The 26380-nt window shown below is 46.5% G+C and overlaps 1 protein-coding gene across 2 annotated transcripts in view; it reads right to left on the bottom strand.

Moving 5' to 3' along the window:
- The window catches only part of VAT1 (vesicle amine transport 1), a 42063-nt gene extending 22453 nt beyond the window's left edge, over window positions 1–19610 (bottom strand). For both annotated transcript variants that reach the window (XM_084857304.1, XM_084857302.1), the window contains exon 1: window positions 18694–19610. In XM_084857304.1, the coding sequence (XP_084713430.1) occupies window positions 18694–19128 (435 nt within the window). In that variant the 5' untranslated portion in view covers window positions 19129–19610. The remainder of the gene's footprint in view (window positions 1–18693) is intronic.
- Window positions 19611–26380: the final 6770 nt, after the last annotated feature.

Below are 26380 nucleotides of genomic sequence, written 5' to 3'. Positions count from 1 at the left end.
TCTAAGAGTGCACACACATACTGCTAACCACATTAGCAGTTTGTTCAGATCTATAGAATCTGACTTCAAATTGCAAAACTTTAGTGCAAAAATTAAAACCCTTGTGCACAGAGAGAAATAGTGTGTGTAAAAGCTGGCTCTTCCCCAATCAGCTGTCTGTAAGCTCTCCCAGTCACTGGATAAGCTACAGTGATATTATAGAAAATTAAACATTTTAACTGCTCAGGGAGAACAGAACACTGAGAAGCACTGCAGCTGAAATTCACATATTCATTGGAAATAACCTACCAAATCTTTGTCTGCAGATACCATTATATTGTAAGTTCCCCCTTGCCCCCCCCCCTCCTGACACATGGTGCCTATGAGATGCTGACATTGTTGGGATGGGGAGAGGAAGAAGACAAGGACTATGTTAGTATGTATCCCCCTCGCTTAAAAAAAAAATTGCTCATGCTATCTATACCATGCCAGTGGCCCAGGCTCCCTACATGCACAAATCTGGAACCCTGGGAAGAACTCTGAAGTATGGCCACAACTTGGGGTTGGATCCATCTAATGTTGGTCATCTGCTAAGAGAACAGAAACCACTAGCAGATTCCCCCAATGCCCCCCAAATCTGCTCAGTAGGGTTGGAGGACACACTGAAGCAGATTTGGAGCACTTGTGTGGGGCTGTAGTGTGGGGAAGAGAGGCCAAGGAAGTCTGTTGCACCAGTGGAAGTCACAACCGTTGGATCCAATCCTTGGAGCAGAGAAACAGAAGGCGATGAAAGCGTTAAGCCCAAGCACACACACTGTGCTGCTGCTCCCTTGCAAATCCCCCCCCAAAAAAACTAGTTTTCATGGTTGCTCCTTACAAGCTCTTATAAAATCATAGTAAAACTACCACCAGATGTTTCACTGGAACAAGTTACAGGGCCTGCACCGTGCGCTTGCTCATTTTGTCATAGATGAAGCAGCCCTTAATGCAGCATTCAGGGAGAAAAGATGAACAGCGTCTATCTAAAGGTTGCTTCGGACAGAGCAGTAGCTCCACACTCCCAGCTGTGCATGGGGCAGGCCAGGGGGCAGAACCTCCTCCCACCCCAAGGCTATCAATCTTGGAGAAGCTGCAGGTGGAGTGGGGGGAGCACATTCCAATGATGGGTGGGGCCAAAGGGGCAGGTCCACAACACCAGCCTCTTTTAGCTTAAGCTTAAAGCTCTTACAGCCAGCAGCTGAGCCCTGGCAGAGGCATTTCAGTCTCTTAGAAGCGGGAGGGGGGATGCAAAAGCCAGGGCACCTTCAAATAGCCAGGGGCTGGAGGAAATGGGGTGGGTCCAGAGGAATGGGGTGAGGCAATCTGAGGGCCTCAGAGGGGACAGACTGGGACCCCAGCGGGGGCTGAGGTGCTGCACCCTGGGCTAAGTGGTGTTCATAGTCAAAGAATGCAACAGGCTGAGGAGGCCAAGCTCCACTTCCAGGAGGTGGGAAAGAAATCAGTTTCTCAGTAAAGCTTCCAATAACCCCTCACAGATGTTGGTAGCAAGGAGGAGTCAGTCAGTATCACATACTCTCGGCCCTTGCATAGCACAGAGCTGGTGCAGTCCTCAACGCAGGGGGCTGGCCTCTGTAAGTAGTTACACACAGGCGTGGACTATGTGCATGAATAGTGCAGCTTCCAAGACAGAGACATACATAAGACTGCTGCACTATGAACACAAAAGACCACAGCAGCTTCTTCCACGACTAGGGGGAAAAGTGATTTTTCTAGACACCAAAGCAGTTACTGCAATTTTCTATCTGTCCTGCTTCAGGTGTTAATTTCCACATTAAAAACAACTTTCAAACCATAGCAACAGCAACCTCACTACAGCTAGAAGGTTTTTAAGTGTTCAGCACCCCATTTGTTGGACAAGTGCTTTAAAGCAGTGGTCCCCAAAGTGGGGTGTGCAAGGCGATCCACTGGGGTGCACAAGCCGCCTAATAACTGAGCAGCCTCCTGATGCCCTGACGAGCTGCCATTGTGTGTAATGATGGCGGTGGCAAGGGAGCAGGAAGGGGCAGGAGCAGAGAGGGAAGCTCCATGGCATTTCTCCCTCGGCTCCAGTCCTATTCTGCCTCTGCCGCAGCCACCAAAAGCAACTGTGCCGGTCTCTGCCAGACACGACAGAAGAAGGTGCGGTTGCTTGCTCAGCCGTGGCACTGGAGCAGCTGCCATCCTGTCGAAGGACAGCAAATTTGCTCACCTTTTCTGTGATGACAAGTGGTGGTCAGTAGTATGCTACCTAGCCGATATTTTTGAAAACATAAACAAGGATTGATGTAATAAATCTACAGATGGCAATTTTTGTGAACCACCCAGAGAGCTTCGGCTATTGGGAAGGATAGAAACAAAATAAATAAATAAATCACAGAGCAGTACAAGCCACTGCAACAGAACTGGCATTCTTCTTCAAGCAGCAAAGTCATGCTGAGGTAAACATTGGGGGTTCTATCCAGTTGTATCATTCCACTAGTGTAAAGCTTCTACCACTTGCAGAAGGCCTATTTTCATTCTTGCCAAAGTGTTAAATCCATCATCATCATCATTATATTTATATCCCACCTTTTCCCCAATACTGGGACTCAAGGCGGCTTTACAACATTAAAACTTGTACAATTAAAACCTATAAATAGAAATATAAATACAAGTGTACAAAAGTTACAAATATAATTAAATCATCAGTATTAAAATTGTAAAAATATCAAAACATTAAAAGACAAGAAAAATAGTATCCATCCATCATATTTTCACAGGTCCAGAGTAGTTATCCCCAAAGGCCTGCTGGAACAAAGAAGTTTTTACATGCTTATGAAAGCGTATCAAGGAGGGTGCCACTCTCGCCTCCCTGGGAAGGGAGTTCCAGAGCCTTGGGGCAGCCACCGAGGCGGCCCACGTTCCCACCAGACATGCCTGTGATGGTGGCGGGACGGCAAGAAGGGCTTCCCCTGAGGATCTCAGAGCATGAGTAGGCGCAATACTTTCATTCCACTTGCACAAAACGCTCCACAACTCATTACAACTCCATTAAGCTACATGTTGCTTGCGCTGGTTGTGCTGCAGCCACTAGCAGAACAACATCAACTCTTGACATTTTTCTGCTAGCATAATGTTGAATATAACCCAGGTTGAACACACTTCAACCAATAGAGGTAACCCTGAGTATTGTCCATGAGCTTGGCACACCAAATACAGTGGTTAGAGACAGGGCACTGGTAACGACAACACTTTTGCACTATTAAATTGTGCTTCCAGTTGATGAGGCATTGTGCTGTACGCTCATGTAACTCTGGATTCTCCAGTGCTGTGGAGGCTGGTGACTCCAATGTCAGTGGGGAAGTGCATCTGCTCCAGGTTTCAGTCAGAACGCTGAAGGAGCCATCCACGGTGCTGACCCCAATCCCTAAAATAGGTCCAGCACCTTGGAGAGCTCCTTCAGAGTTCTGACTGGTTCTGGCTGACACCCAGAGCAGATTCATAGCCCCTCTGACATCGAAGCTTCCAGCCCCCAACACGGCGCCCACAGACCCCCGCCTTGGCCACGGCCGGGCTCCCTGCCCCTCCTGACTGCCATGCTTAATTTGTTTAGATTTTTTAAATTTTAAACAAACAGTTTTTAACTGGGAGGCTGACATACTGTGAAGGGGGTGTCCTGTGGGCCCCAGAACCATTCTGTGAAAATAAAAATTGTGGGTGGCTGCAGTCCAGCTTGCTCAGTTACCCAGAAAAAAAAAGAAGGTAAACTAGAGGGTGGTAGGGAGCAGGGAAGGGGGAGTGAAGGGCTGCTTGCCTGTGCGCGCGCACGTGCATACGCGTGGTGTGTTACTTTTTGGTGTGAGTGGGTGTTTTGCCTGCGTGTGTTTCTCTGAGCATCACCAGTTGCCCTTCTGTGAACTGAGTATTCTGTTGCGTCACATGGGGGTGTACTGTGATTTGGCAGTTGAGGCTCAGATCCAATCTTTGCCTTGTACTCAGTTTCTTGGTCAAGTTACTTGTCTCTGAGCCTCATCAGTTTGCCTTTTGTGAAATGGGTGATGGAGCAGAAAACTGGTTTCAAAAGTGTGGTTTTGGATTTTGGAGTTTAGACCCCACTCCTGTCTTATACTTAGGTTTTGGGGCAAATTCTTTTAAGTCTCACCAGTCTTTTAGTCTTGATTCTTTTAGTCTCAGCAGTTTGCCTTCTAGAGAATGGGTGTTTTGAGAATGGGCCACGCCCCCCATGGCTGCCATTTTGTAAGCATGCCCACATCACTTGCAAAACTCCAAATGTGCCTACCGATCCCAAAAGGCTGGGGTTCCCTGATGTAGCTAAAGTGTACAAAGGAAGAATACCAAGATTTTCTCTTTTTTCTCCTTTAAAATTTTGAATTAATTTAGCTGGAATGCCAAATATTTTTGACAGGGATTTTTATTTTGAAATGTCATTAAAATAGAGGAATCAAAACACATAACAAAACAACTAATGTACTAATTACGGTGAAAAGAAAACTAATTGATTACAGTCCTTACTATATCATGTCTAAGCTTGTGAGACAATTAAAGTAAAACTGCCTAAAGAGAAGCTTATTAACTACTGAGAGAGTTTGAATTACACCCCACCGTCTCCTCTGCATCTAAGATATGGGGAGTGCCTTTTCATTGGTGGCCTCTCAGTTGTCAAATTAGAGAAACTCACCTCACAGCTATTTTACTGTCCTGACACTATTTTCCCAGGCCTTTTAGGATCATTAGGCCATTTAAACAGGATCTTAATATCTGCAGTTCACAAGTGCATTGTTTCTTTTTTTAGCTCAATAATGATGATTTTATGGCTCTCCCTTTATTATTAGATTATGATTGAAATTATCTTAATCTCAGCTCTTCAACATTTTTATTAATGACTTGGAGGAGGAGGTGCAGGGAATGCTGATCAAATTTGCAGATGACACAAAATTGGGAGGGATAGCTAATACTTTGGAAGACAGAAACAGAATTCAAAGTGATCTGGATAGACTGGAGCGCTGGACAGAAAACAACAGAATGACATTTAATAGGGACAAATGCCAAGTTCTGCACCTAGGAAAAAGAAACCAAAGGCACAGTTACAAGATGGGGGATATGTGGCTCAACCACACTACAAGCGAGAAGGATCTTGGAATTGTTGTCGATCACAAGCTGAATATGAGCCAACAATGTGATGTGGCTGCAAAAAAGGCAAATGCTCTTTTGGGCTGCATTCATAGAAGCATCGCTTCCAAATCCCAGGAAGTACTAGTTCCCCTCTACTCAGCACTGGTTAGGCCTCATCTGGAGTACTCTGTCCAGTTCTGGGCACCACACTTTAAGAAGGATGCAGACAAACTGGAGAGGGTTCAGAGGAGGGCAACAAAGATGATCAGTGGACTGGAAACAAAGCCCTATGAAGAGAGACTGAAAGAACTGGGCATGTTTAGCCTTGAGAAGAGAAGTCTGAGGGGAGATATGATAGCACTCTTCAAGTACTTGAAAGGTTGTCACAGAGAAGGCCAGGATCTCTTCTTGATCATCCCAGAGTGCAGGACACGGAATAATGGGCTCAAGTTACAGGAAGTCAGATTCCGGCTGAACATCAGGAAAAACGTCCTGACTGTAAGAGCAATACGACAATGGAACCAATTACCTGGGGAGGTGGTGGGCTCTCCCACACTGGCAGCCTTCAAGACGAGGCTGGACAGCCACTTGTCAGGGATGCTCTGACTTGGATTCCTGCATTGAGCAGGGGGTTGGACTCAATGGCCTTGTAGGCCCCTTCCAACCCTACTATTCTATGATTCATTTTTTTGTTTTAGGATTTTTGTGTTGTTGTTAATGGATTGTTTTGTTGGATCTGCAATTTTAAATGGTTTAATTGTTCATTGTCCTGAGAACTCTGGTTATGGGGCCACTAAATAAATATGTAAGCCAAGGGTATGCAACTGGCACCCACGGGCACCAATGCGCCCTCAGACACCTTCCTTGGTGCTCACCAAGACACCCTAATTTTCATTTTAAAAATATTTTATGTGCGCTTACTGGCAGCTGGGATTGCTTCAAAGCTAAATGGGCTGGGATCTTAATTTTCCATGAATGTTTCTCGGCAGGTGACTTGAACTTTGTGACTACCCAGGCCCATCCATAGCAGCCATTTTATGGTTGTGCCCGGGGCAGTTTCTCAAATTTCCAAATGTGCCCACAGGCCCAAAAGGCTGCCCACCCCTGATGTAAGATACGTAGGCAGATCATAGTCAGCAAAAACAATATGAATCTGTACTTGATTTCAAACTTAACTGTGTATTATGTTTTCCTGATCATCAGGCTTATAGGTCTGCATGTACCCTGCAACATTCTAAAAGTGGCAGGGGAACATGTCTAGTCTCCTGGAGGGATGCAGTGAAAGCAAAATGCTGGAGCCTAGATCAAAATACCCATGAACCCCTCTGCAAAGAGAATGCATAAGATGACCTACAGAGCATCACCATCCTAGTGGTGGCCTGGCTCACTTTTCTGTCTCTGACAGCAATTCTCTTTTGGTGTACCGTATGAAGTTATGAATTTTCCTAAGAATTAAATAATCACGTTTATTAGAATGAAAAAAAACAAAATTATGAGCAAGACAGTATCTAAATGGTTTGCTGTAAGGGCAGTATTCAAATGTGGTGCTAGTCTTTTTGTAGTGCCCATTTTGTTTTTCCATATAATACCTTACATACATGATACAGATTTGGAATGTTTCTTATGGCCAACACGGCTGTCTTTGCATTTTGTTTTTCTAGGTTGTAGAAGCTTATGAACTATGGATAAACCTTGGCAGGCATCAACAATGAATCCAGCACCCCCAGATTCCTGAGAAGCAGCTATTCATCTATTTTGATTCAAGAATGCACAATGCATGTTAGATTTTCTCAGAATGTCATGATATATACTCAGTGTGATCTCAATTATCTGAGTGCCAGCCCTTTCGTAGCAAAACAATGCTATGCACACAGAAGAGGTAGGCAAGAGTAGGCTTGCGAGAACCCAAAGGTTTGCAGAAGTACAAAATAATAAACAGGGAAAACCCCAAACCAACTGAATGAGGACTGAGTGTGTTCTGTGGTCATGGAATGCTGGCTGGCTGATGGGGAAGGCAGAAAGAGAGAAACAGAAAACCTGGGGTGGGGGAGGAATAGTGTAGCTGGAAACCTGAACAGCAGTACTCCACGCGGTCTGCAACATCTTGTAGCTGGTCCCACTTGTCACAGCACTGTTTGTAATTTGTCTTCTCTATTATCTGCTTTTTTCTTCTGTTTTGTACTAGATTGGGAGAAAATGATGGGTGCGTGGGTGAGCCAGCAGTGACTGTATTGGCATCATAATCTGATCAGTTTGGGCCTGTAACCTCTGCAGAGGTGGGGGACCCATGTTTGATGGTCTGTCCCCGGAGGCTGAGGAATCCAGATGGATTTCTGAAGTCTCTTGGGGATTTTCCTGCAGGCTTAGCTGGCAGTCCTGCCAAGGCCCTGGTCTCTGCTTGGAATGAGAGGATGACTCAGACTATTGATACCATCACTGCCAAATGTCCTCAACCCAGCCACAGAACCGTGTCATTAAGTTGGTATTGGAGGAGCTGAGGGTGCTGAAACAACGGTGTTAATGATTAGAATGCAAATGATGGAAAACTTGTAATGAATACAATCAAACAATAGTAAGAATCTATTTGCGATCTTATTCTGTGGCAATGATAGTGGCAAAGAAATCTTACTTCTCCACCACCATCGTATCTGTTCAGTGCCATCTGGCAGGGCTTTTTCAGGTGGTAAAAGGCCGCTTGGATGTAGGCTCTAGAATATAACAGCTCAAACCCTAAAAGGTCTATTGTGAGCAATTTGCTGGACATTTTGTAGATATCCATGCCAACTTGAATACCATGATTTTGACAGAGTCTGAGGTGAACAGGGCTACTGCATCATCTAGTCATGCTATGGATACCTTTCAGCTTCCACAACCTGCGAACACAAACAGCTTGGAGGACCAAGGCCTCTACTACCTGCTCTTTGGAACACTGGCTATCCTTGGCTTGTGAAATCTGCTAGAGCTGGGCTGGGTATCTGGACATTTGAGGTAGTTGACGGCTCCTTGAGGGATGGTGAGGTCCCTAAAGCTTTGAAGGAAAAAGCGGTGAGGCCTTCGTTGATGAAACCAAATGTAATACCTGTGGTTTCGGGTAACTGCTGCCCAGTGTCAAATTTGCCATTCTTGGGCAAGGTGCTGGAGCGTTGGGCAAGGTGTGGTGACCTCAGAACTCCAAGCAATGTTGGATGATACTGATTATTTAGATCCATTCCAATCAGGTTTCAGACCTGGTTATGAGACAGAAACCACCTTGGTCACCTTGGCTGATGACTTACGCCAAGGAGTACAACTCTCTTAGTTCTTCTAGACCTCTCAGTGACTTTCAATATGATCAATCATGGTATCCTTCTGGACTGTTTATCTGGGCTGGGCTTAGGAGGCATGGTGTTAAAAGTGGCTCCAGTCCTTTCTGAAGGAGCAGTCTCAGACAGTGATGCTGAGGACTTCCGTTCCACTCCATGGCCATTGGACTGAGCATGCTGCAAGGCTCCATTCTGTCCCCCATGCTTTTTAACATCTACATGAAACCACTGGGGGATGTTATCCAGAGGTTTGGGTTGGAGCGTCATCAGTATGCCGATGATGCTCAGCTCTACCTCTCTTTTCAATGCCGATGATACTCAGCTCTACCACTCTTTTCAATCCGCACATCCAAAGGAAGCTGTGGAACTCTTGAACAAGTGCCTGGAGGCTGTTTTTGGGTGGATGAGGGTGAACAAGCTGACACTTAATTCTGACAAGACAGAGGTACTGTGGGTTGGGAAACCAACTACTTTAGGTGGAGGTTTACAACTGATCTTAGATGGGGTTTCATTCCCCCTAAAAGACCAAGTGCGTAGTCTGGGAGTCCTCATGGACTCTGCGCTAACTCAGAAGCTCAGGAGACTGAGGTTTCCAGGAGTGTGCTTTACCAGCTTAGGCTGGTATGCCAGTCATGGCCCTATCTAAACCTTGGCTTGGTTATCCATACACTAGTAACATCCAGGCTAGAGTACTGTGATGTGCTGTATGTGGGGCTGCCTTGGAAGACCGTCTGGAAACTTCAGCTGGTGCAGAACGTGGCTGCCCAAATGTTGGTGCAGCACAGGCATCAGATCATATGATGCCTATACTGTGACAGCTTCTCTGGTTACCAGTGCATTTCTGAGCCCAGTTCAAAGTGCTGGTTTTTACTTTTATAGTCTTAAATGGTTTGGGAATAAGTTACTTGACAGACTGCCTTCACCCATATCAGTTTGCCCACACTTAAAGATCAGGAACAGAGACCCTTCTCATTTGCCCACCTTTGAGGGCAGCCAGGTGAGCAAGTATACAAGAGGAGCCTTTTCTGCAGTAGCCCCACATCTCTCGAATGCATTGCTATCAGGGGTCCGTCAGGCCCCATCACTGCAGGCTTTACTCTAGCCTTGTTTTACTGGACTGTTCTGGTTTGTAGCTGCAATTGTGTAGTAGGTTTTTAGTGCTGTCTAGGCCAGTATTTTATTGTTGGTGTTTTATTATTTTTTGCTATTTTATCACTCTGTCAGTTTTTATTATATGGGATTTTGTTGTTGTAAGCTGCCTTGGGAGGACTCCTGCCCTGAAGGCAGTCTAGAAATATTTTAAATAAAGTAAATAAATAATAAATGGTTAGGGGGAATGTGAACTGGTTCAGAGATCAATAAAAGCACTTGCAGCTTAAGGCCATGATTTATAGCCCGTGTAGGAACAGAACAGCAAAACTGAACTTTCCCTTCCTCCTGGTGGACTAAGACAATGCTCCATTCCCTGTTCACCCAGCTAACAGGTAAAGAGGTAGAAATAATTACAGAACACCAGGGGACATTGTCTGGGAGCTGCTGCTGGCCTATGTTTTCCCAGCATGATGCCCATTTGCATAGCAAAAAAGCCAGCTGTTGTCTCTTGTCAAAATGATAGTTCCTGCCAGGTTCTCTAATGCTAACAGCTCAGCCAAGGCTTTTGCCCCTCCTCTTGTGGGGACTACAAAACGCAGACAAACAAACCACACACCACTGAACTCAACTGAGTCCTCTGCTAGGCAGATGGCATGTTGGGGGCTTCCAGACAAGGCTTTTCTTGTGCAATCACCCTGTCTCATTCATGCAATTTTAGGAGGGGGGTCCCAACCCCCTCCTAAATGCCTTCCATTTGTAACTTTCCCATGCTTTCCCACTGCTTCTTCTATCTTTTTTCTTACGACAGAAAATCCATTAAGAATAGCTGAAGTTATTATATAAAATTCACTCGGGCTAGGGGGCATTTGTCTAGAAGCATCTGTTGTTTGTCCAGGTCCCATCAAAGAAGCATGCAAACACATCGGTTTCATGACTCTCAGAAGGTTACGTTGCATTAAAAAAAAAAACTAAAGTGAAGCATAGATTAGCATTAGACGAATGAGCTTAGGCTAGCCTCGGGCTCACATGCTCTCCCAATCCTCTCTTCCTTCACCGCTGCTGCAAGGAGGAAAACAGAAGTTTCCACTTCAATAAACTATGGTTTAGAATTGACCCGATTTGCATATAGCAGCGACAAATCATGGGTTAAATAGCCTAATGACTGGTTTGTTGCATGCCACTTGTGTGTTACTTCCACTTTCATTAATCATCTTCCAATCAGCCTGATTGTAGGCTGACACAGTGTTTGCACATCACTGTGTGATGTGCAAACCCAGACACATTGGGTTGGTTGTGGGCTAAACAATCCAAAGTTAACCTACTATTAGTTCTTAGGTTAATTTGGGGATGTTTAACCCACAAACAACCCAAAGACCTTGTTTGCATATAACAGTGGTATTCAGTGTCAAAGTATGGGATATCATAGAAACACAGAATAGTAGGGTTGGAAGGGTCTATCAGATCATTGAGTCCACCCCCTTGTTCAATGCAGGAATCCAAGTCAAAGCATCCCTGACAGATGGCTGTCCAGCCTCGTCTTGAATGCCTCCAGTGAGGGACAGCCCACCACCTCCCTAGGTCATTGGTTCCGTTGTCGTACTGCTCTAACAATCAGGACGTTTTTCCTGATCTTCAGCCAGAATCTGGCTTCCTGTAACTTGAGCCCATTATTCCGTGTTCTGCACCCTGGGATGATCGACAAGAGATCCTGGCCTTCCTCTCTGTGACAACCTTTCAAGTACTTGAAGAGGGCTATCCTATCTCCCCTCAGTCTTCTCTTCTCAAAGCTAAACATGCCCAGTTCTTTCAGTCTCTTTTTATAGGGCTTTGTTTCCAGTCCCCTGATCATCTTTGTTGCCCTCCTCTGAACCCTCTCCAGCTTGTCTACATCCTTCTTAAAAGTGTGGGGCCCAGAACTGGACACAGTACTCCAGATGAGGCCTAACCAGTGCTGAGTAGAGGGGAACTAGTACTTCCCTGGATTTGGAAGCTATACTTCTATTAATGCAGTCCAAAACAGCATTTGCCTTTTTTGCAGCCACATCACGTTGTTGGCTCATATTCACCTTGTGATCTACAACAATTTCAAGATTATTCTCACTTGTAGTACTGTTGAGTCAAGTATTCCCCATCTTGTAATTGTGCACTTGGTTTATTTTTCCTAGGTGCAGAACTTGGCATTTATCCCTAACGAGTTTCATTCTGTTGTTTTTAGCCCAGCTCTCCAGCCTATCAAGATCATTTTGAATTCTGTTTCTGTCTTCCAGGGTATTAGCTATCCCACACAATGTTGTGTCCTCTGCAAATTTGATCAGCATTCCCTGCACCTCCTCCTCCAAGTCATTAATATAAATGTTGAAGAGCATTGGACCCAGGACTGAGCCCTGCGGTACCCCACTCGTTACCTCTCCCCAGTTTGAGAGGATCCTATTGATAAGCACTCTTTGAGTCCAATTCTGTAGCCAACTGTGGATCCATCTGATAGTTGTTTCCACCTGTAGATCCACCTGATAGTTGTTTCCACCTGATAGTTGTTTCATCTCGCCCACTTTGCCCTAGTTTGCTAATCAGGCTATCATGGGGCACTTCGTCGAAAGCTTTGCTGAAGTCAAGATATATTATGTCCACAGCATTCCCACAGTCTACAAGGGAGGTTACCTGATCAAAAAATGAGGATTTGTTCTTGACAAATCCATGTTGGCTTTGAGTAATCGCTGCATTGTTTTCAAGGTGCTTACAGATTGATCACTTTATAATCTGCTCCAGAATGTTCCGAGGGATTGATGTCAGACTGACTGGTCTGTAGTTCCCTGGTTCCTCATTTTTGAAGACAGGGACAACATTATCCCTCCTCCAGCTGGCACTTCACCCACCCTCCATGATTTCTGAAAGATAATAGACAGTGATTCTGGGAGTTCATCTGCCAGTTCCTTTATTACTCTAGGATGTAATTCATCTGGCCCTGGAGATTTGAACTCATTCAAAGTAATTAGTTATTCCTTGAACTATCCATCTCAAGCTGCAATCCTACCCCTTCAGCCTGTACTTTGCCTTTGCCGGGTGTGTGTGTGTGTGTGTGATAGACCCTCTTTCGGGCGAAGACTGAGCCAAAGTAGGAATTGAGCACTTCTGCCTTTTCTTTGTCATCTGTTATAATTTTGCCATCCTTATTTAATAGCTGAACCACCATTTCTTTCCTCTGTCTTTTACTATGCACGTAGCTGAAGAAAGACTTTTTGTTGCTTTTAGCCTCCCTTGCTTACCGCTCCCTCAGCTCGTTCTCAGCTTTAGCCTCCCTGACGCCATCTCTGCAATTCTCTGCTACCTGCCTGTACTCTTCGTTTGGCCTTCCTTCCACTTCCTGTATGTGTCCTTTTTTTTGTTTTCAGGTAATCTCTAAGCTTTTTGTGAAGCCACATTGGCTTCTTCTGTTGTCTTCTACCTTTCTTTCTTGTTGGAATTATTTGTAATTGTGCCTTGAGAATTTCCTTTTTTAAAAACTCCCACCCATCTTGGACTCCTTTTCTCGTGAGAGTTGCTTGCCATGGGACCTTACTTATCATTGTTCTGAGTTTATTAAAATTGGCTTTCCTAAAATCCAGGATACGCGTTTGGCTACACTTGGCTTTTGCTTCCTTTAGAACCAAGAACTCCAGTATACTTTCCCCTAGGGGTCACTTTCCCCTAGAGTTCCTGTAACTGCTACTTGATCCACTAAGTCATCTCTGTTGGTTAGGATCAAGTCAAGGATAGCCAATCCTCTAGTTCTTTCCTCTGCTTTCTGTAGGAGGAAGTTATCAGCAACACAAGTCTGGAATTTCTTGGAGGGGCCGTGTTTTGCAGAATTTGTCTCCAAACAGGTAACAGGGAAATTGAAGTTCCTCATTGCTACTACTACATCATGCTTCCTTGAAACGCTGGCAATTTGCTTTTCAAAAGTTTCATCCTCATCTTCTCCTGGATTGGTAGTAGATTCCAACCACCATGTTCCTTTTATTCTTTGCTCCATTTATTTTAACCCAGATGCTCTCGACGGGGCTACCAAGCTCATCCTCCTGTATTTCTGTGCAGAGATATGTATTTTCCACGTATAGTGCGACTCCACCTCCCTTTCTCTTCCTTGTGTTCTTTTTGAACAAGTTATCCTTCAATTGCTGTATTCGAGTCATGGGAGTCATCCCACCAAGTTTCAGTTACACCTATCAAGTCGTAATTTCCCTCCTGTACTAAGAGTTCAAGTTCGTTCTGTTGGTTTCCCATAATCTCAGCATTAGTATATAGACATTGAAGACCATAGACTTCATAGACTGGCTTTCTTCCTACATGTTTTTGAAGACTATTTTTGGGCGCTATTATAGCTGTTCTCTCCATTGTGGGGCATAAGCCTTCATCCATTGTTCTCTTGAACTTTACATCTCCCTCCCCTGTAGGATTCAGTTTAAAGCCCTCCTGATGAAGTTCTTCATGCTGTGACCAAACACATTCTTCCCAGCCCTTGTGAGGTGCAACCCATCCCTTGCCAGCAGTCCATCTTCCAGGAAGTATAGCCCATGGTCCCTGAATCCAAACCTCTCACACTGGCACCACCTTCATAGCCAGTCATTCACCCAGAGTATTTTCCTTTCCCTTTCTGTCCCTCTTCTAACTACTGGAAAGAAGCAAGGAGTCTCCCACTACTACTATTCTTCTCTTCTTGTTGTAGGCCTTGGTGTCATCGCCTGTGCTTGACTGACCGTCAGCCTCTTGCTTGCTCTCATGCAGGTTCCCCTGTAATTCTTCCTCTGCAGGCTGTCCTCCAGTCTCATCCTCAAGTACCTGGAAATGGTTCCATAGCTCCACTGCTTCCACTGGTGCAGAGTGGCTTCTAGTTCTTCTGCTCCTGTCACCCTTTTCCAGGGAGTATCCACTACTTCACTTTTCCTCACCTCAGCCTTTCCCTCTTCTGCCTCAGCTTGCTGTTGCTCTTCTAGCTCCTGTACTTCGCTTTGCTGCTGTAGCTCCACCATTCTGTCCAAGAACTCATCTTCTCTTATTCCCTGGAGGGTCGACACTCACAGTTCCAGTCCTCTTACTTTTTCTTCCAACAGTGTAATCAACTTGCACTTGTAGGCCATTTTGATCTCAGGCAAGAAAACAAACATTGCATGTACCTTGCAGGTCACCACCACTGGAGAGTCTTTTCCTTCCATAGTCTCTATTCCCGTTTTTTTACTAGCTTTCTGATTGTGCTGGAATAGCCTGTGCTTTGTCCTCTGTTCACTGGAGGTTAACAGAGTCCCACTGGTATGGAAGCGTATGTTACAAGAAAATATTTTTTTTAATTGTTAGGCACCTCCTCCTTGACCTCCTCTGCCAAACTCCTGTTTGCTCTCCATTTGTTCGCTCTGATCACTCACTCTGACAGCATGCTTGCTTGTATAGCCCCTAGACCATCTGGAGCAGCTTCCTCTGCTCTGCCCAGTTAGGAGTCAGGTTAATTAACCCATGACCCATTTCAGGTGTCCGGTAACAACCTATGAATGCTGCATCCATAGGTTGTTACCTTGATGTCTGAAGCCAGGCACTTTGGCTTGTTCATGGGATGAACAAGCCAAAGTTAACCCATGGTTTGTTCTAATCTTAATTGTTCTAACTACTGATTTTGTCGTTTTGAGTTTCTCTGAAAAATCCTGTTTGATCTCTTACTAGCCCCTCCGCAGGACAATAGAACATAGGGAGTATAATCTCCAGATTCCTTTGGAGATCCGCCAGTTAAACAGGTTTGGAATTGACAGAACATTTGAAGTGTAGATCCAAATCCTGCACTTTAAGACCCTAAACAAAAACCAGTATGGCAGGGGTCCTCAACTTTTCTGAACCCATGGGCGCATTTGGGAACTGCTGTGGGCACCACCACAAAATGCCTAATCAGTGGGTTGCCGCTTTGGCATCTACCTTTCATGTCTATGGATCTTAGGGTACGTTTTATTCAGCAAAAACTTGTGCTTCGTATCTATTGGACACCACAGCATCTCTTTAATAAGCGATTGTCTAATTCAGGTAATTGCTGGCAGTGCAATACAGCTAACACTTCTTTTAAACATATGTTTTGTCAATGTCCAGTAGTTGCTTCTTTTTGTGGGGAGGTTATTACACAGAAAAACTTTTCTCTGCACCCTTTTTGTCAGCTAAAAGACTAATATGACATTGAAAGGATAAGCACTCACCTCCTATAATGCAATCGACTGAGGACCTTACAACACTTTCAATATTTGAAAGGGTGGCATATAGATGCCACCTTTAAATGGATACTTATTTGGATATCTGGTCCACTTTTGTTGCAGCCCATGTATAATTGCTAGAAAGTTGTATGCATTTCATACAAATCTATGTATATATATTTTTAATACGGGAAAAAAATTGGGTGCCTGTGGGCACCATGTTGGGGACCCCTGCAATATGGTTTTCATCTCAATTTTAGCTATTTTGAGGATCCAGGCTGATGACATACAGGTCTTAACTACCCCTTGACAAAGGGACCTTGAGAAAATGTTCATACATCAAGTTTACCACTGAATGGTTGGTGCCTATTTAACAAAGCTGCCTTGAGGTTATCATTCTGAATTTGAGAAGAAACCCATTAATATAAGAACATAAGACGAGCCATGCTGAATCAGATCAGGGGTCCATCTAGTCCAGCATTCTGTTCACACAGCGGCCAACCAGCTGACGACCAGGAACCCACAAGCAGGGCATGAGTGCAACAGCACCCTCCTACCCATGTTCCCCAGCAACTGGTACACATAGGCTCACTGCCTCTGGTACTGGAGGTAGCACACAGCCATCAAGACTAGCAGCTTATTAGACTAGTAGCCATTGGTAACCTTTTCCTCCAGGAATTTGTCCAACCCCTTTTAAAGCCATCCAAATTGGTAGCAAATTCCATAGTTTAACTGCACTGTGTGAAGTACTTTTTATCTGTCCTGAATATCTCTGACTCACAGAAAAAAATAGACATGACTGCAAAACCAGGCCTTGAAATAGCTTGTTTTGCCTTCAGTTTGGTTTTACTTTGGAAAAGTATACCAATAGATGCTGAGCAGGGGGTTGGACTCGATGGCCTTGTAGGCCCCTTCCAACCCTACTATTCCATGATTCTATTATTCTACGTCTGCACTGCTATGTTTTTATAGTTACGTCAAAGCCCTTACAAATTCTGCCTATAAAATTAGTGGAAGCAGGCCAATCTTTGTTCACTGAACCTGTGTTCAGACAAACATGCTTCATGCATTGTTTGGGGAGAAGAAGGGTTGTACCACACCTCACACCAGCTGCATGTTCAGCAAGCATGTGAACAGGCCCTACCTGTGTACCAGTGTGCATGCACAGAGCTCCTTCATGTGAGGGAAGATCCAGGGGCAGTCATAGTCCCTGCTTGAGGGGAGGTGGGGTTCTACACACATATATCAGTATGCACAGTCTTGCAACCCAGCCACCCCACACACACACACATTCTTTTAAGCATGAAAGGGTTCATCTAAGCACCCCTTAAAGGCTTCGGGATTGCCCTTGAGGTAAAGAGGAAGTGTGGGCTAGGTCTCCTTCCCTTTCCTCTCCTCACGCGCATTCTGAAGCACAGAGATAAGATATGCCTTCTTTTCTCTGCTGCCTTAAGCCTGTTTTACATCACATGATTCATTAACTGATTGAGGTAGGTGATACGCTTAACACATGCACAGCACCTCAACATAATGACTGTGTATTCCAGGAAAAAAAAGAAGAGCGCAGCATGGCTAAAATTCTAAAATGAGAGGTATTGATGCTCAGGCATACATGCAACCCTGGTGCCTTACTCCAAGTGTATGCGCGGGGGGGGGGGGGACACCGGGATGACAGGGAGAAGCTTACACAGCGGAGAGGATAATGTTTAAGAACACTTAAAAAAAAACCTCCTGCATGTCAAGATTAGACTGTGGTGCTGAAAACCAGCCTGGAAGGTTAAATGCCTGGGAGGACATCATTATCCCTGCCTGTGTGGAGACGCTGACGGAAGGAAAGGATATGAATGGTGACCACCAGAAATACATGGTTCTAGACGCAAGGAATAAAAATCCTGCATCCTGTCCTCACTGACAGCCAGCTTCCAGTTCCCTGCCCAACTCCAAACCCACAGCACAGTGGGGAAGAGATCCCTGTAGGCAGGGGTCCCTAATTCCATCCCACACTCTCTCACAAGTGTGCCAGCCTACTTCCCACCCGTGGAGCAGGCTGGAGGGGAGATCATTGTAGCAGCTGTGCTTCAGATGTGTTCAGGGGCCTCTGATGGAAGCTCAGGACAACTGCTGCAAAGATCGCCCAGGAGGCCTGGGGGAGTGTGCCACTCTCACACTGCATTTCCCAGGTGCCCCAAATAATCTGGGAATGCCTGAAGGAACTACGCCTCTCCCCCCCCCCCCAAGCTGGAAGCAAAGCATGAGGTCAGGGACAAACCGCACCCTTTCGTGGAGGGGAGGGTCCAGATGGCCATATATGTTTGGCTGACTGCAAAGCCAGCCAAAATCGACCAATTCCCACCCCAATTTCCCTTCACTGGGTGGGTCCTAGGACTGAATCTGCTCCCCGAATCCTCCACGAGACAACAGCTGACGGAGGGGGGGAGGGGGTATCCCAGTCCTCCAAACCCAGATTATCCCATTGTCTTAACTGGAGAAAAATTATCAAGGCCACACCCACCTTTCTAACAGGGACAGTTATTGGGTGGGAGAAGGTCGCAACCATCTCGCTCCAGTCCCCACCAGCTCTGTCCCCGAAGGGGTGGGGCGCCCGGCCTCTCCCCGTGTCCTTCTGCTCGCCCTAGGGTTTCCGCCCCACAGCCTAAGGGGGCTTCCCCATTCCCCCCCATGCCCACCGTCCACCTTCCGCCCCCCGAATCCGCACTGATGGGTCTGGGCACCCGAGCTACCGGCCCCCCGCCTGCCCGTGTTCTGGCGCGCAGATCTCCCGGCCCCCTCCCGAGTTGCCCCCTCGGCCACGCCCCCAGCCATCTTCCTGCCGCCCAGCCGTCCCCGCTAGGCGCTCGCAGCCGGTTTCTTCCCCTGCAGGGGAGGAGCTGGCGCCCGCCGCCCCCATCCCGCGGGACCGGCGTGGCGTTGCACTGCAGCCCCCCTCCCCCGCGGGGCGCCTTACCCACCTTCGGGCGGGAAACGCCCTCGCCCACGGCCAGGACGGTTCCGGCCGCCTCCATGCCGGGGCTGACGGGCGGCGGGGGCAGCCTCTCGTAGAGCCCCTGGCGGGCCAGCAGGTCAGCGAAGTTGAGCCCGCAGGCCCGGACCTGCACGCTGACTTGGCCAGGGGCCGGGCCGGGCTCGGCGTGCGGCAGCTGCCGCGTCTGCACCTTCACCTTCTCGTAGCCCCCGAAGCCGGTCAGCACCAGTGCCCGGTACTGGCGGCCGGCAGGGGCGGCGCCGGCCGCCGCTCCCTCCGAGGCCCCCCCGGCAGCCTTGTTTTCCTCCCCAGGCGCTGCGGCCGGAGCCGCTTCTGGCGGCGGCGGCGGCTCTGCAGGCGGAACAGCGGTGCCTGCTTGCGGGGCGCCCGCATCGCCCCCGGCCGCTTCTTCCCCGGACATGGGAGCCTGGTCGGTGACAGCGGAGGCGCGGATAGTCCTGGCGCTGCTACTGCGCGAGAGGCGAAGGCGCGGCTGGCCAGATGCGCAAAACAGCTGGAGAGGGAGGACGCCCACAAGACCCGGAGCTGGACCTGCGCGCGGGCCGGGCCGGACCTACAGCGTGGAGGAAGAAAACCCGGAGCAGAAAGAGGAGCCAAATGCCTCCATCTAGCAAGGCCTCCCTCCGTCAGCAAGCCCAGGACGCCCACTCGCTCCTCGTTCACGCCAGGAAGCGAGGCGGGACCGGGCAAGGTTGGGTGTGCCTTCCCTGCGCACAGTGCAGCCCGTTGCTACGCGTGTGCCCCCGCCCGGAAGTCTCGCGAAGAGGCTTACTCCCAAGGAATCGCGCCCCTGCCGTCGCAGCCTCACCACCCTACCGAATGCGTGTTCACTTAGAAGTCTCGCAGTTAAATGGGGAAATAACATGTATGTACACTTGGATATAATGCAAAGAAATCGAGGAAAACAATAGAATGGGAAAGACTACAGATCTTTTCAAGAAAATCGGAGATCTCAAGGGAACGTTTTGTGCAAAGACGGGCATGATAAAGGACAAAGAAGGCAGGGACCTAACAGAAGCAGATGAGATTAAGAAGAGGTGGCAAGAATACACAGAAGAACTATACAGGAAAGATCTTAATGTCCCTGATAGCCATGATAGTGCGGTCACTGAACTTGAGCCGGACTTCCTAGAGAGTGAAGTTAAGCGGGCCTTAGGAAGCATTAGTAACAACAAAGCTAGCTGAGATGACAGTCTTCCAGCTGAGCTATTTAAGATCCTAAAAGATGATGCTGTTAAAGTGCTGCACTTAATATGCCATCACATTTGGAACACTCAACAGTGGCCACAAGACTGGAAAAGGTCAGTTTACGTTCCAGTTCCAAAGAAGGGCAATGCCAGAGTGTTCAAACTACTGTACAATAGCGCTCATTTCACGTGCCAGCAAGATGATGCTCAAAATCCTACAAGCTAGGCTTCAGCAGCCTGTGAACCGAGAACTACCGGAAGTACAAGCTGGGTTTCGAAGAGGCAGAGGAACTAGAGATCAAATCGCCAACATTTGCTGGATCATGGAGAAAGCAAGAGAATTCCAGAAAAACATCTATTTCTGCTTCATTGACTACGCTAAAGCCTTTGATTGTGTGGATCACAACAAACTGTGGCAAATTCTGAAAGAGATGGGAGTACCAGACCATCTTACCTGTCTCCTGAGAAACCTGTACGAGGGACAAGAAGCAACAGTAAGAACCGGACATGGAACAACCGATTGGTTCAAAATTGGGAAAGGAGTACGACAAGGCTGTATATTGTCACCCTGCTTATTTAATTTATATGCAGAGTACATCATGAGAAACGCCGGGTTGGATGACTCACAGGTCGGAATTAAGCTTGCCGGGAGAATTATCAACAACCTCAGATACGCAGACGATACCACCCTAATGGCAGAAAGCGAAGAGGATCTAAAGAGCCTCTTGTTGAGGGTGAAAGTGGAGAGTGCAAAAGCTGGTTTGAAACTCAGCATTAAAAAAACGAAGATCATGGCATCTGGCCCCATCACTTCCTGGCATAGAGAAGGGGAAGAAATGGAAGCAGTGACACATTTTATTTTCTTGGTCTCCAAGATCACCGCAGACGGTGACTGTAGCCATGAAATTAAAAAACGCTTGCTCCTTGGGAGGAAAGCTATGGCAAACCTAGACAGCATAGTAAGAAGCAGAGACATCACCTTGCCGACAAAGATTCGTATAATCAAAGCTATGGTTTTCCCAGTAGCAACGTATGGCTGTGAGAGCTGGACTATAAGGAAGGCTGAGCGCCGAAGAATTGATGCCTTCAAACTGTGGTGCTGGAGAAGACTCTTATGAGTCCCTTGGACTGCAAGGAGGTCAAATCAGCCCATCCTAAAGGAAATCAACCCTGACTGCTCATTGGAAGGACAGATACCGAAGCTGAAGCTCAAATATTTTGGCCACCTAATGCGAAGAGAAAACTCACTGGAAAAGACTGTGATGCTGGGAAAGATTGAAGGCAAAAGGAGAAGGGGACGGCAGAGGATGAGATGGCTAGATAGCATCCCCGATGCAATGAATATGAACTTGAGCATGCTCCAGGAGAGAGCGGAGGACAGGAAGGCCTGGCGTGCTCTGGTCCATGGGGTCACAAAGAGTCGGACACGACTTAACGACTGAACAACAACAACACTTGGATATTGCAAAGATGGACAGATTACTTCGATGCGGTTTCACGATGTTTAGTTAGTTTGTATGATGAATTGTTTTAATTTAAATTTTTAATTAAAATATATATTTAAAACAGTTTCACTGTATTGTTGAGTGGGGCTTCCTCATAAACCAGTGTCCATGCATTTCATAGGATTACAACACTGCATAGGATTGCAGCAATGCAGCCCTGGACTGGTCTCTTTGAAAGTAAGCCTGGCTAACTTCAGTGGCCCCTTACTCCTAAGTAAGTGTGCTTAGGCATAAAAGAGACCGTATCCCTTTTAAGCCTTAATAGACTTCTCTATCAGCATCGTATTAAACTGGTGCTTATCAACATTTTTTTCTAACCCCTATTATTGTAATATTCACACCAACTTCTTCCTCTTGCTCTTCAACTCTCAGCACTTTTCTAGTCTAAACTCATTATGCTATTCATAATTTCTTTCTTACGTTGTCGTTCCATCCTTCTCACATTTAATCTTATTTCTCAAAGACTCAATATTTTCTCAATATCTGGTTTCTTGGCCTGTGCAGTCAGCCACTCCTTGCACCTCACAAAGACTGGGAAAAACATTTTTGGCGGGAGTCTTGCAAGATGGAACAAGAGGGATTTAAACTTGGCGGGGGGGATGTTAGAGGAAAAAGCCCAGAACTAAGCACTGAGCCAAATACTATGGCCAAGTCCCATTTATCTGAATAAATCTGCTACAAGTATGATTAAGTCTGGATCTAACCCCACAATGTTGTTATTCTCTCTCTGCCTGCCTATTAAAATTAATAAATATTGAACACAGTGGGACTTGCTTCTTAATAGATACACTTAGGATTGCACTGCATACAAATGTGAGCTAAGTGTCTGGTTTGAATCTCGCCTCTGTCACAAACTCAAAAAGGTAGCAAGCTTCTGTTTCAGGTGTCCCCAACTTAGCACTCTCCAGAAGGAAGGCACTCTACTCAGTCACCCCTCCACACTGTAGTCCGTACATTATTTCCTAGTATTGTGGGGATAATAGTACTGACTACTTTTATGGGGCAGTTGTAAGGATGATGGTGGTAAAGTATGTGAAGTTCTTTGTATATTCTGTTAGTACTAAATTAACACTCACTGGAAAAGACCCTGATGCTGGGAAAGACTGAAGGCAAAGGGAGAAGGGGACGGCAGAGGATGAGATGGCTAGATAGCATTACCGATGCAATGAATATGGACTTGAGCACGCTCCGGGAGAGAGCGCAGGACAGGAAGGCCTGGCGTGCTGTGGGCCATGGGGTCCCGAAGAGTCGGACACGACTGAACGACTAAATTAACAGTTACATACCATAGCGGCTAAGAGGCTGAACTAGACCAGGCTCTTGCCTCTGCCATGGATTCTAACAGAAAGAGAAGAAGCGCCCCGCTGGATTAGGCCAACAGTTTAGTTCAGATCCTGCTTCCCATAGCTGTATCCAGTGGCCTCCTCACTGCTCACCCCTAACTCCAGAGGTCATATGAACGAGTTTAAAAGCACTAGGTCCGCTACTGGGCATTTGCTTCTTCAGGACGAATAGGGAAATGGGACCCTTTCACCATGAGCCAAACACCACAGATAGCAAGACTACCAAATTAGCATCTATTAATTCAGCCCCCTTTGTGCCTGTTCTCGATTTCTGCTCTCCTAGCCTGCACTACAGCAAGGCAAGGATAGGCTTCAGTTCCTCCTAGCCAGGGTGCAGGAGGATGCAGTTAGGTATGATGGACGTGTGAGGAGAAGGAAAGGATAGGGGGAAAGTCACATTTAACTCTTGAAGACTGGAGCTGTAGTGTCCAGCAACCTGATAAATCTCCTTACCCCCATCTGCCCACCTGCTGTCTTACTGCCTCCTTGCCTGCCTCACTCAGGCAGGGGCTTTTCCCAATGGCATCTCAAGGGAGCGGTAGAAGCACTCATGCCACTTCCACTGTCCATAACACATTCAGAGAAGGGAAAAGAGACAGAGAGTCCAAGCCACAAAATATCATGCATGGGAAATGGATTACTTGGCCACTGGGTGGGGGTGGGGGTGGGGGAGGGGCTCTGGAGGAACAGGGGGGCTGTGGCTGTTGTCACCTCCCAGCATCTGCATCTCAGGCAATGGCTTCACCCTGGCTCATGGCAGGGCAGGCCCTGCAACACATATGTATGTTAATTATACACCAGTAGGAAATGCCCTTTCAACTTCCCTGTTACTGAGATCTAGCATCAGTTCTTCTTTGCACTCCAAAGACCAGAGGCCTAACTCAGTGACTCCCATCTATTCTAGGGTTGGAAAATCCTATCAACAAAACAATACTAGAATCATAGAATAGTAGGGTTGGAAGGGGCCTATAAGACCATTGAGTCCAACCCCCTGCTCAATGCAGGAATCCAAGTCAGAGCATCCCTGATAGATGGCTGTCCAGCTTTATCTTGAATGCCTCCAGTGTGGGAGAGCCCACCACCTCCCTAGGTCATTGGTTCCATTGTCGTATTGCTCTAACAGTCGGGAAGTTTTTCCTGATGTTCAGCCGGACTTCCTGTAACTTGAGCCCATTCTTCTGTGTCCTGCACTCTGGGATGATTGAGAAGAGATGCTGGCCTTCCTCTCTGTGACAACCTTTCAAGTACTTGAAGAGCGCTATCATATCTCCCCTTAGTCCTCTCTTCTCAAGCCTAAACATGCCCATTCTTTCAGTCTCTCATCATAGGGCTTTGTTTCTAGTCCCCTGATTATCTTCGTTGCCTTCCTCTGAACCCAATGGGGTCATCCCATGAAGCTGATTGGTGAGAAATTCAGGACCGATAAAAGGAAGTCCTTCTTCACATGGTACATGGTTGAACATTGGAACTCACTACCACAAGATGTAGTGATGGCTACCAGTTTGGATGGCTTTAAAAGGTGGTTAGACAGATTGATGGAGGAAAAGGCTATCAGTGGCTACTAGTCCTGATGGCCATGTGGTATCTCCACTATCAGAGGCAGTATGCCTGTGTACACCAGTTACTAGGGAACATGAGCGAGAGAGTGCTCTTGCACTTGTGTCCTACTTGTGGATTTCCCACAGGCAGCTTGTTGGCCACTGTGTGAACAGAATGCTGGACTAGATGGACCTTTGGTCTGAACCAGCATGGTTCTTACATTTTTATGTAAATCTCACAATAATCTTACAAGTTCTGGACATCCCATATAAATACAGGGAAATACTTTTGGATAAACATCCCCATGCATTATTTACAATTTAGGCTCAATTTCTTTCTCATAGTAATGGGCTTGTAGCTCAGGTTGGGCTCTTTAGACCTCCAGGCCCAAGTAAAGTGTCTCTTTCCCTACCTCACATTTTGCCAGTGAGGGAAATAAGGACTGGACTTCAGTCAATAAAGCTTTTTCAGAGTATGGTGTCACTCCAGTCCGCTTCAGGTCTGCTGCTCTTGGCTTCCAAGCTGCTTTTAGATCCTAGTGCAACTGTCCATACCCCTGTCTCAAATAAAGCACTGTCTCACCCAAGCCACTAACATCCTGCAGGTTGCATACATGTGAAGACACAGCACAGCACCTTCCGCCATCCCTCATCCGTGCAGAAAACACAAGTTGGCCTTTTTCACAAACAGCTCTTCTAAAACAAATGTCAGAGAAAGAGAGAGAGATTTGTTTGCAAATGCTGCATGCTGTAGCCATGGGGAGCTTGCAGAATTTATGGGTTCATTTATTAAATACCTCTCTCAGGCTGCAGATGGAGATATCTGTGGTGATAAACCAGGCATGGAAAATGTAGAGTGCAATCCACTAGGAATGATTAGCTTGACTAGGCCAGGCTCCAAGGAGGTGCTGTTTGTAGGACTGCCCTCCTGAACTGACCGCCTGGTGCCTAATGCTGCTCCCAGGGAACAGTCACATCATTAGTCCTTATGACTGACTGAAGCTGGGCTCCTCCCAGGGTTACTTCAGCTAGAAGAAAAACTACCATCTGATTGCATTATCAGTTAAGCAGCACCTATATTGTGCAAATTCACAGGCAGCAAAGAGAATGATAAAGTTCTGATGATCAGCGCAGTTTCTTCCCTGTTCTTTCCAGACTAATTCCTCACCCAATGCAAATCTTGTTTAAAAGTTTTCCAAACGGGATCAGCGAGGTGGTTTGCATATGCAAAAAAACAGTGCTAGATTTAGTAGCATGGGGGCTGAGAGCCACATTCTGGCTCTTCAACCCTCTTGGAATCCTCAAATCTGTCTTTTACAGTTCTGAAACAAGCGCCATTGGGCTCCAGTGGGGTTGCAAAGGAAGAGACAAGCAAAGGGAAGCATTCTGCATGGCAGCAAATGGAACAGTTGTTATGCCTAGTACTTCTGAGTCACAAAAAGAAAGGCTTGTGGCACGTTCAAGACTAATAAATGTATTTATGCCTAAGCTATTTATTTATTTATTTATTTATGTATTTATGGCATTTATATACTGCTGAATATAATAAAATCTCTCAGCGGTTCACAATGTTAAAATACAACATTAAAAGCACATGCGAAACACTTCAAACTACAGTACAAAAAATCAAGGAGCAGTAAAATGGAGCAGCATCATTCATTTACTTCCAGCCCAGGGAAAGCCTGGGTGAAAAGGTGTGTTTTCAGGGAAGGCCCACCGTCTGGGTGTTTGACGGCAACATTCCGTTCGTTTTGGAATGACCAGCGAGACTTCCTCTGCTGATCTTAAAGACTGCCTTGGTTTGTATAAGGGAAGGCCGCCTGCTAGGTATCCTGATCCCAAGTTGTTTAGGGCTTTGTTATGACAATAACATCACCTTTTGTGGACTATAGTTCACTTCATTAGATGCATGAAGTGTTATCCTGAGTTACACATGTGTGGCATGCATGTTTGGGGGTAGGGGGATTGTAAACAGTGCAGAGGTGTAGCAACCAGGGGGGCAAATGAGGGCATTGCCCCCCCAAATGATAATTCTGCATCCCCTGAAAATTTCCTTCAGTCCCCAAATTTCTAGCATTG

Source organism: Heloderma suspectum, chromosome 5 (assembly GCF_057233095.1).
Source record: "Heloderma suspectum isolate Gila_16-S chromosome 5, 16-S_ref, whole genome shotgun sequence".
NCBI classification, from domain to species: Eukaryota; Metazoa; Chordata; class Lepidosauria; order Squamata; family Helodermatidae; genus Heloderma; species Heloderma suspectum.
The sequence above is the reverse complement of the archived record's forward strand: the minus strand, read 5'-3'. Positions and strand labels throughout refer to the sequence as shown.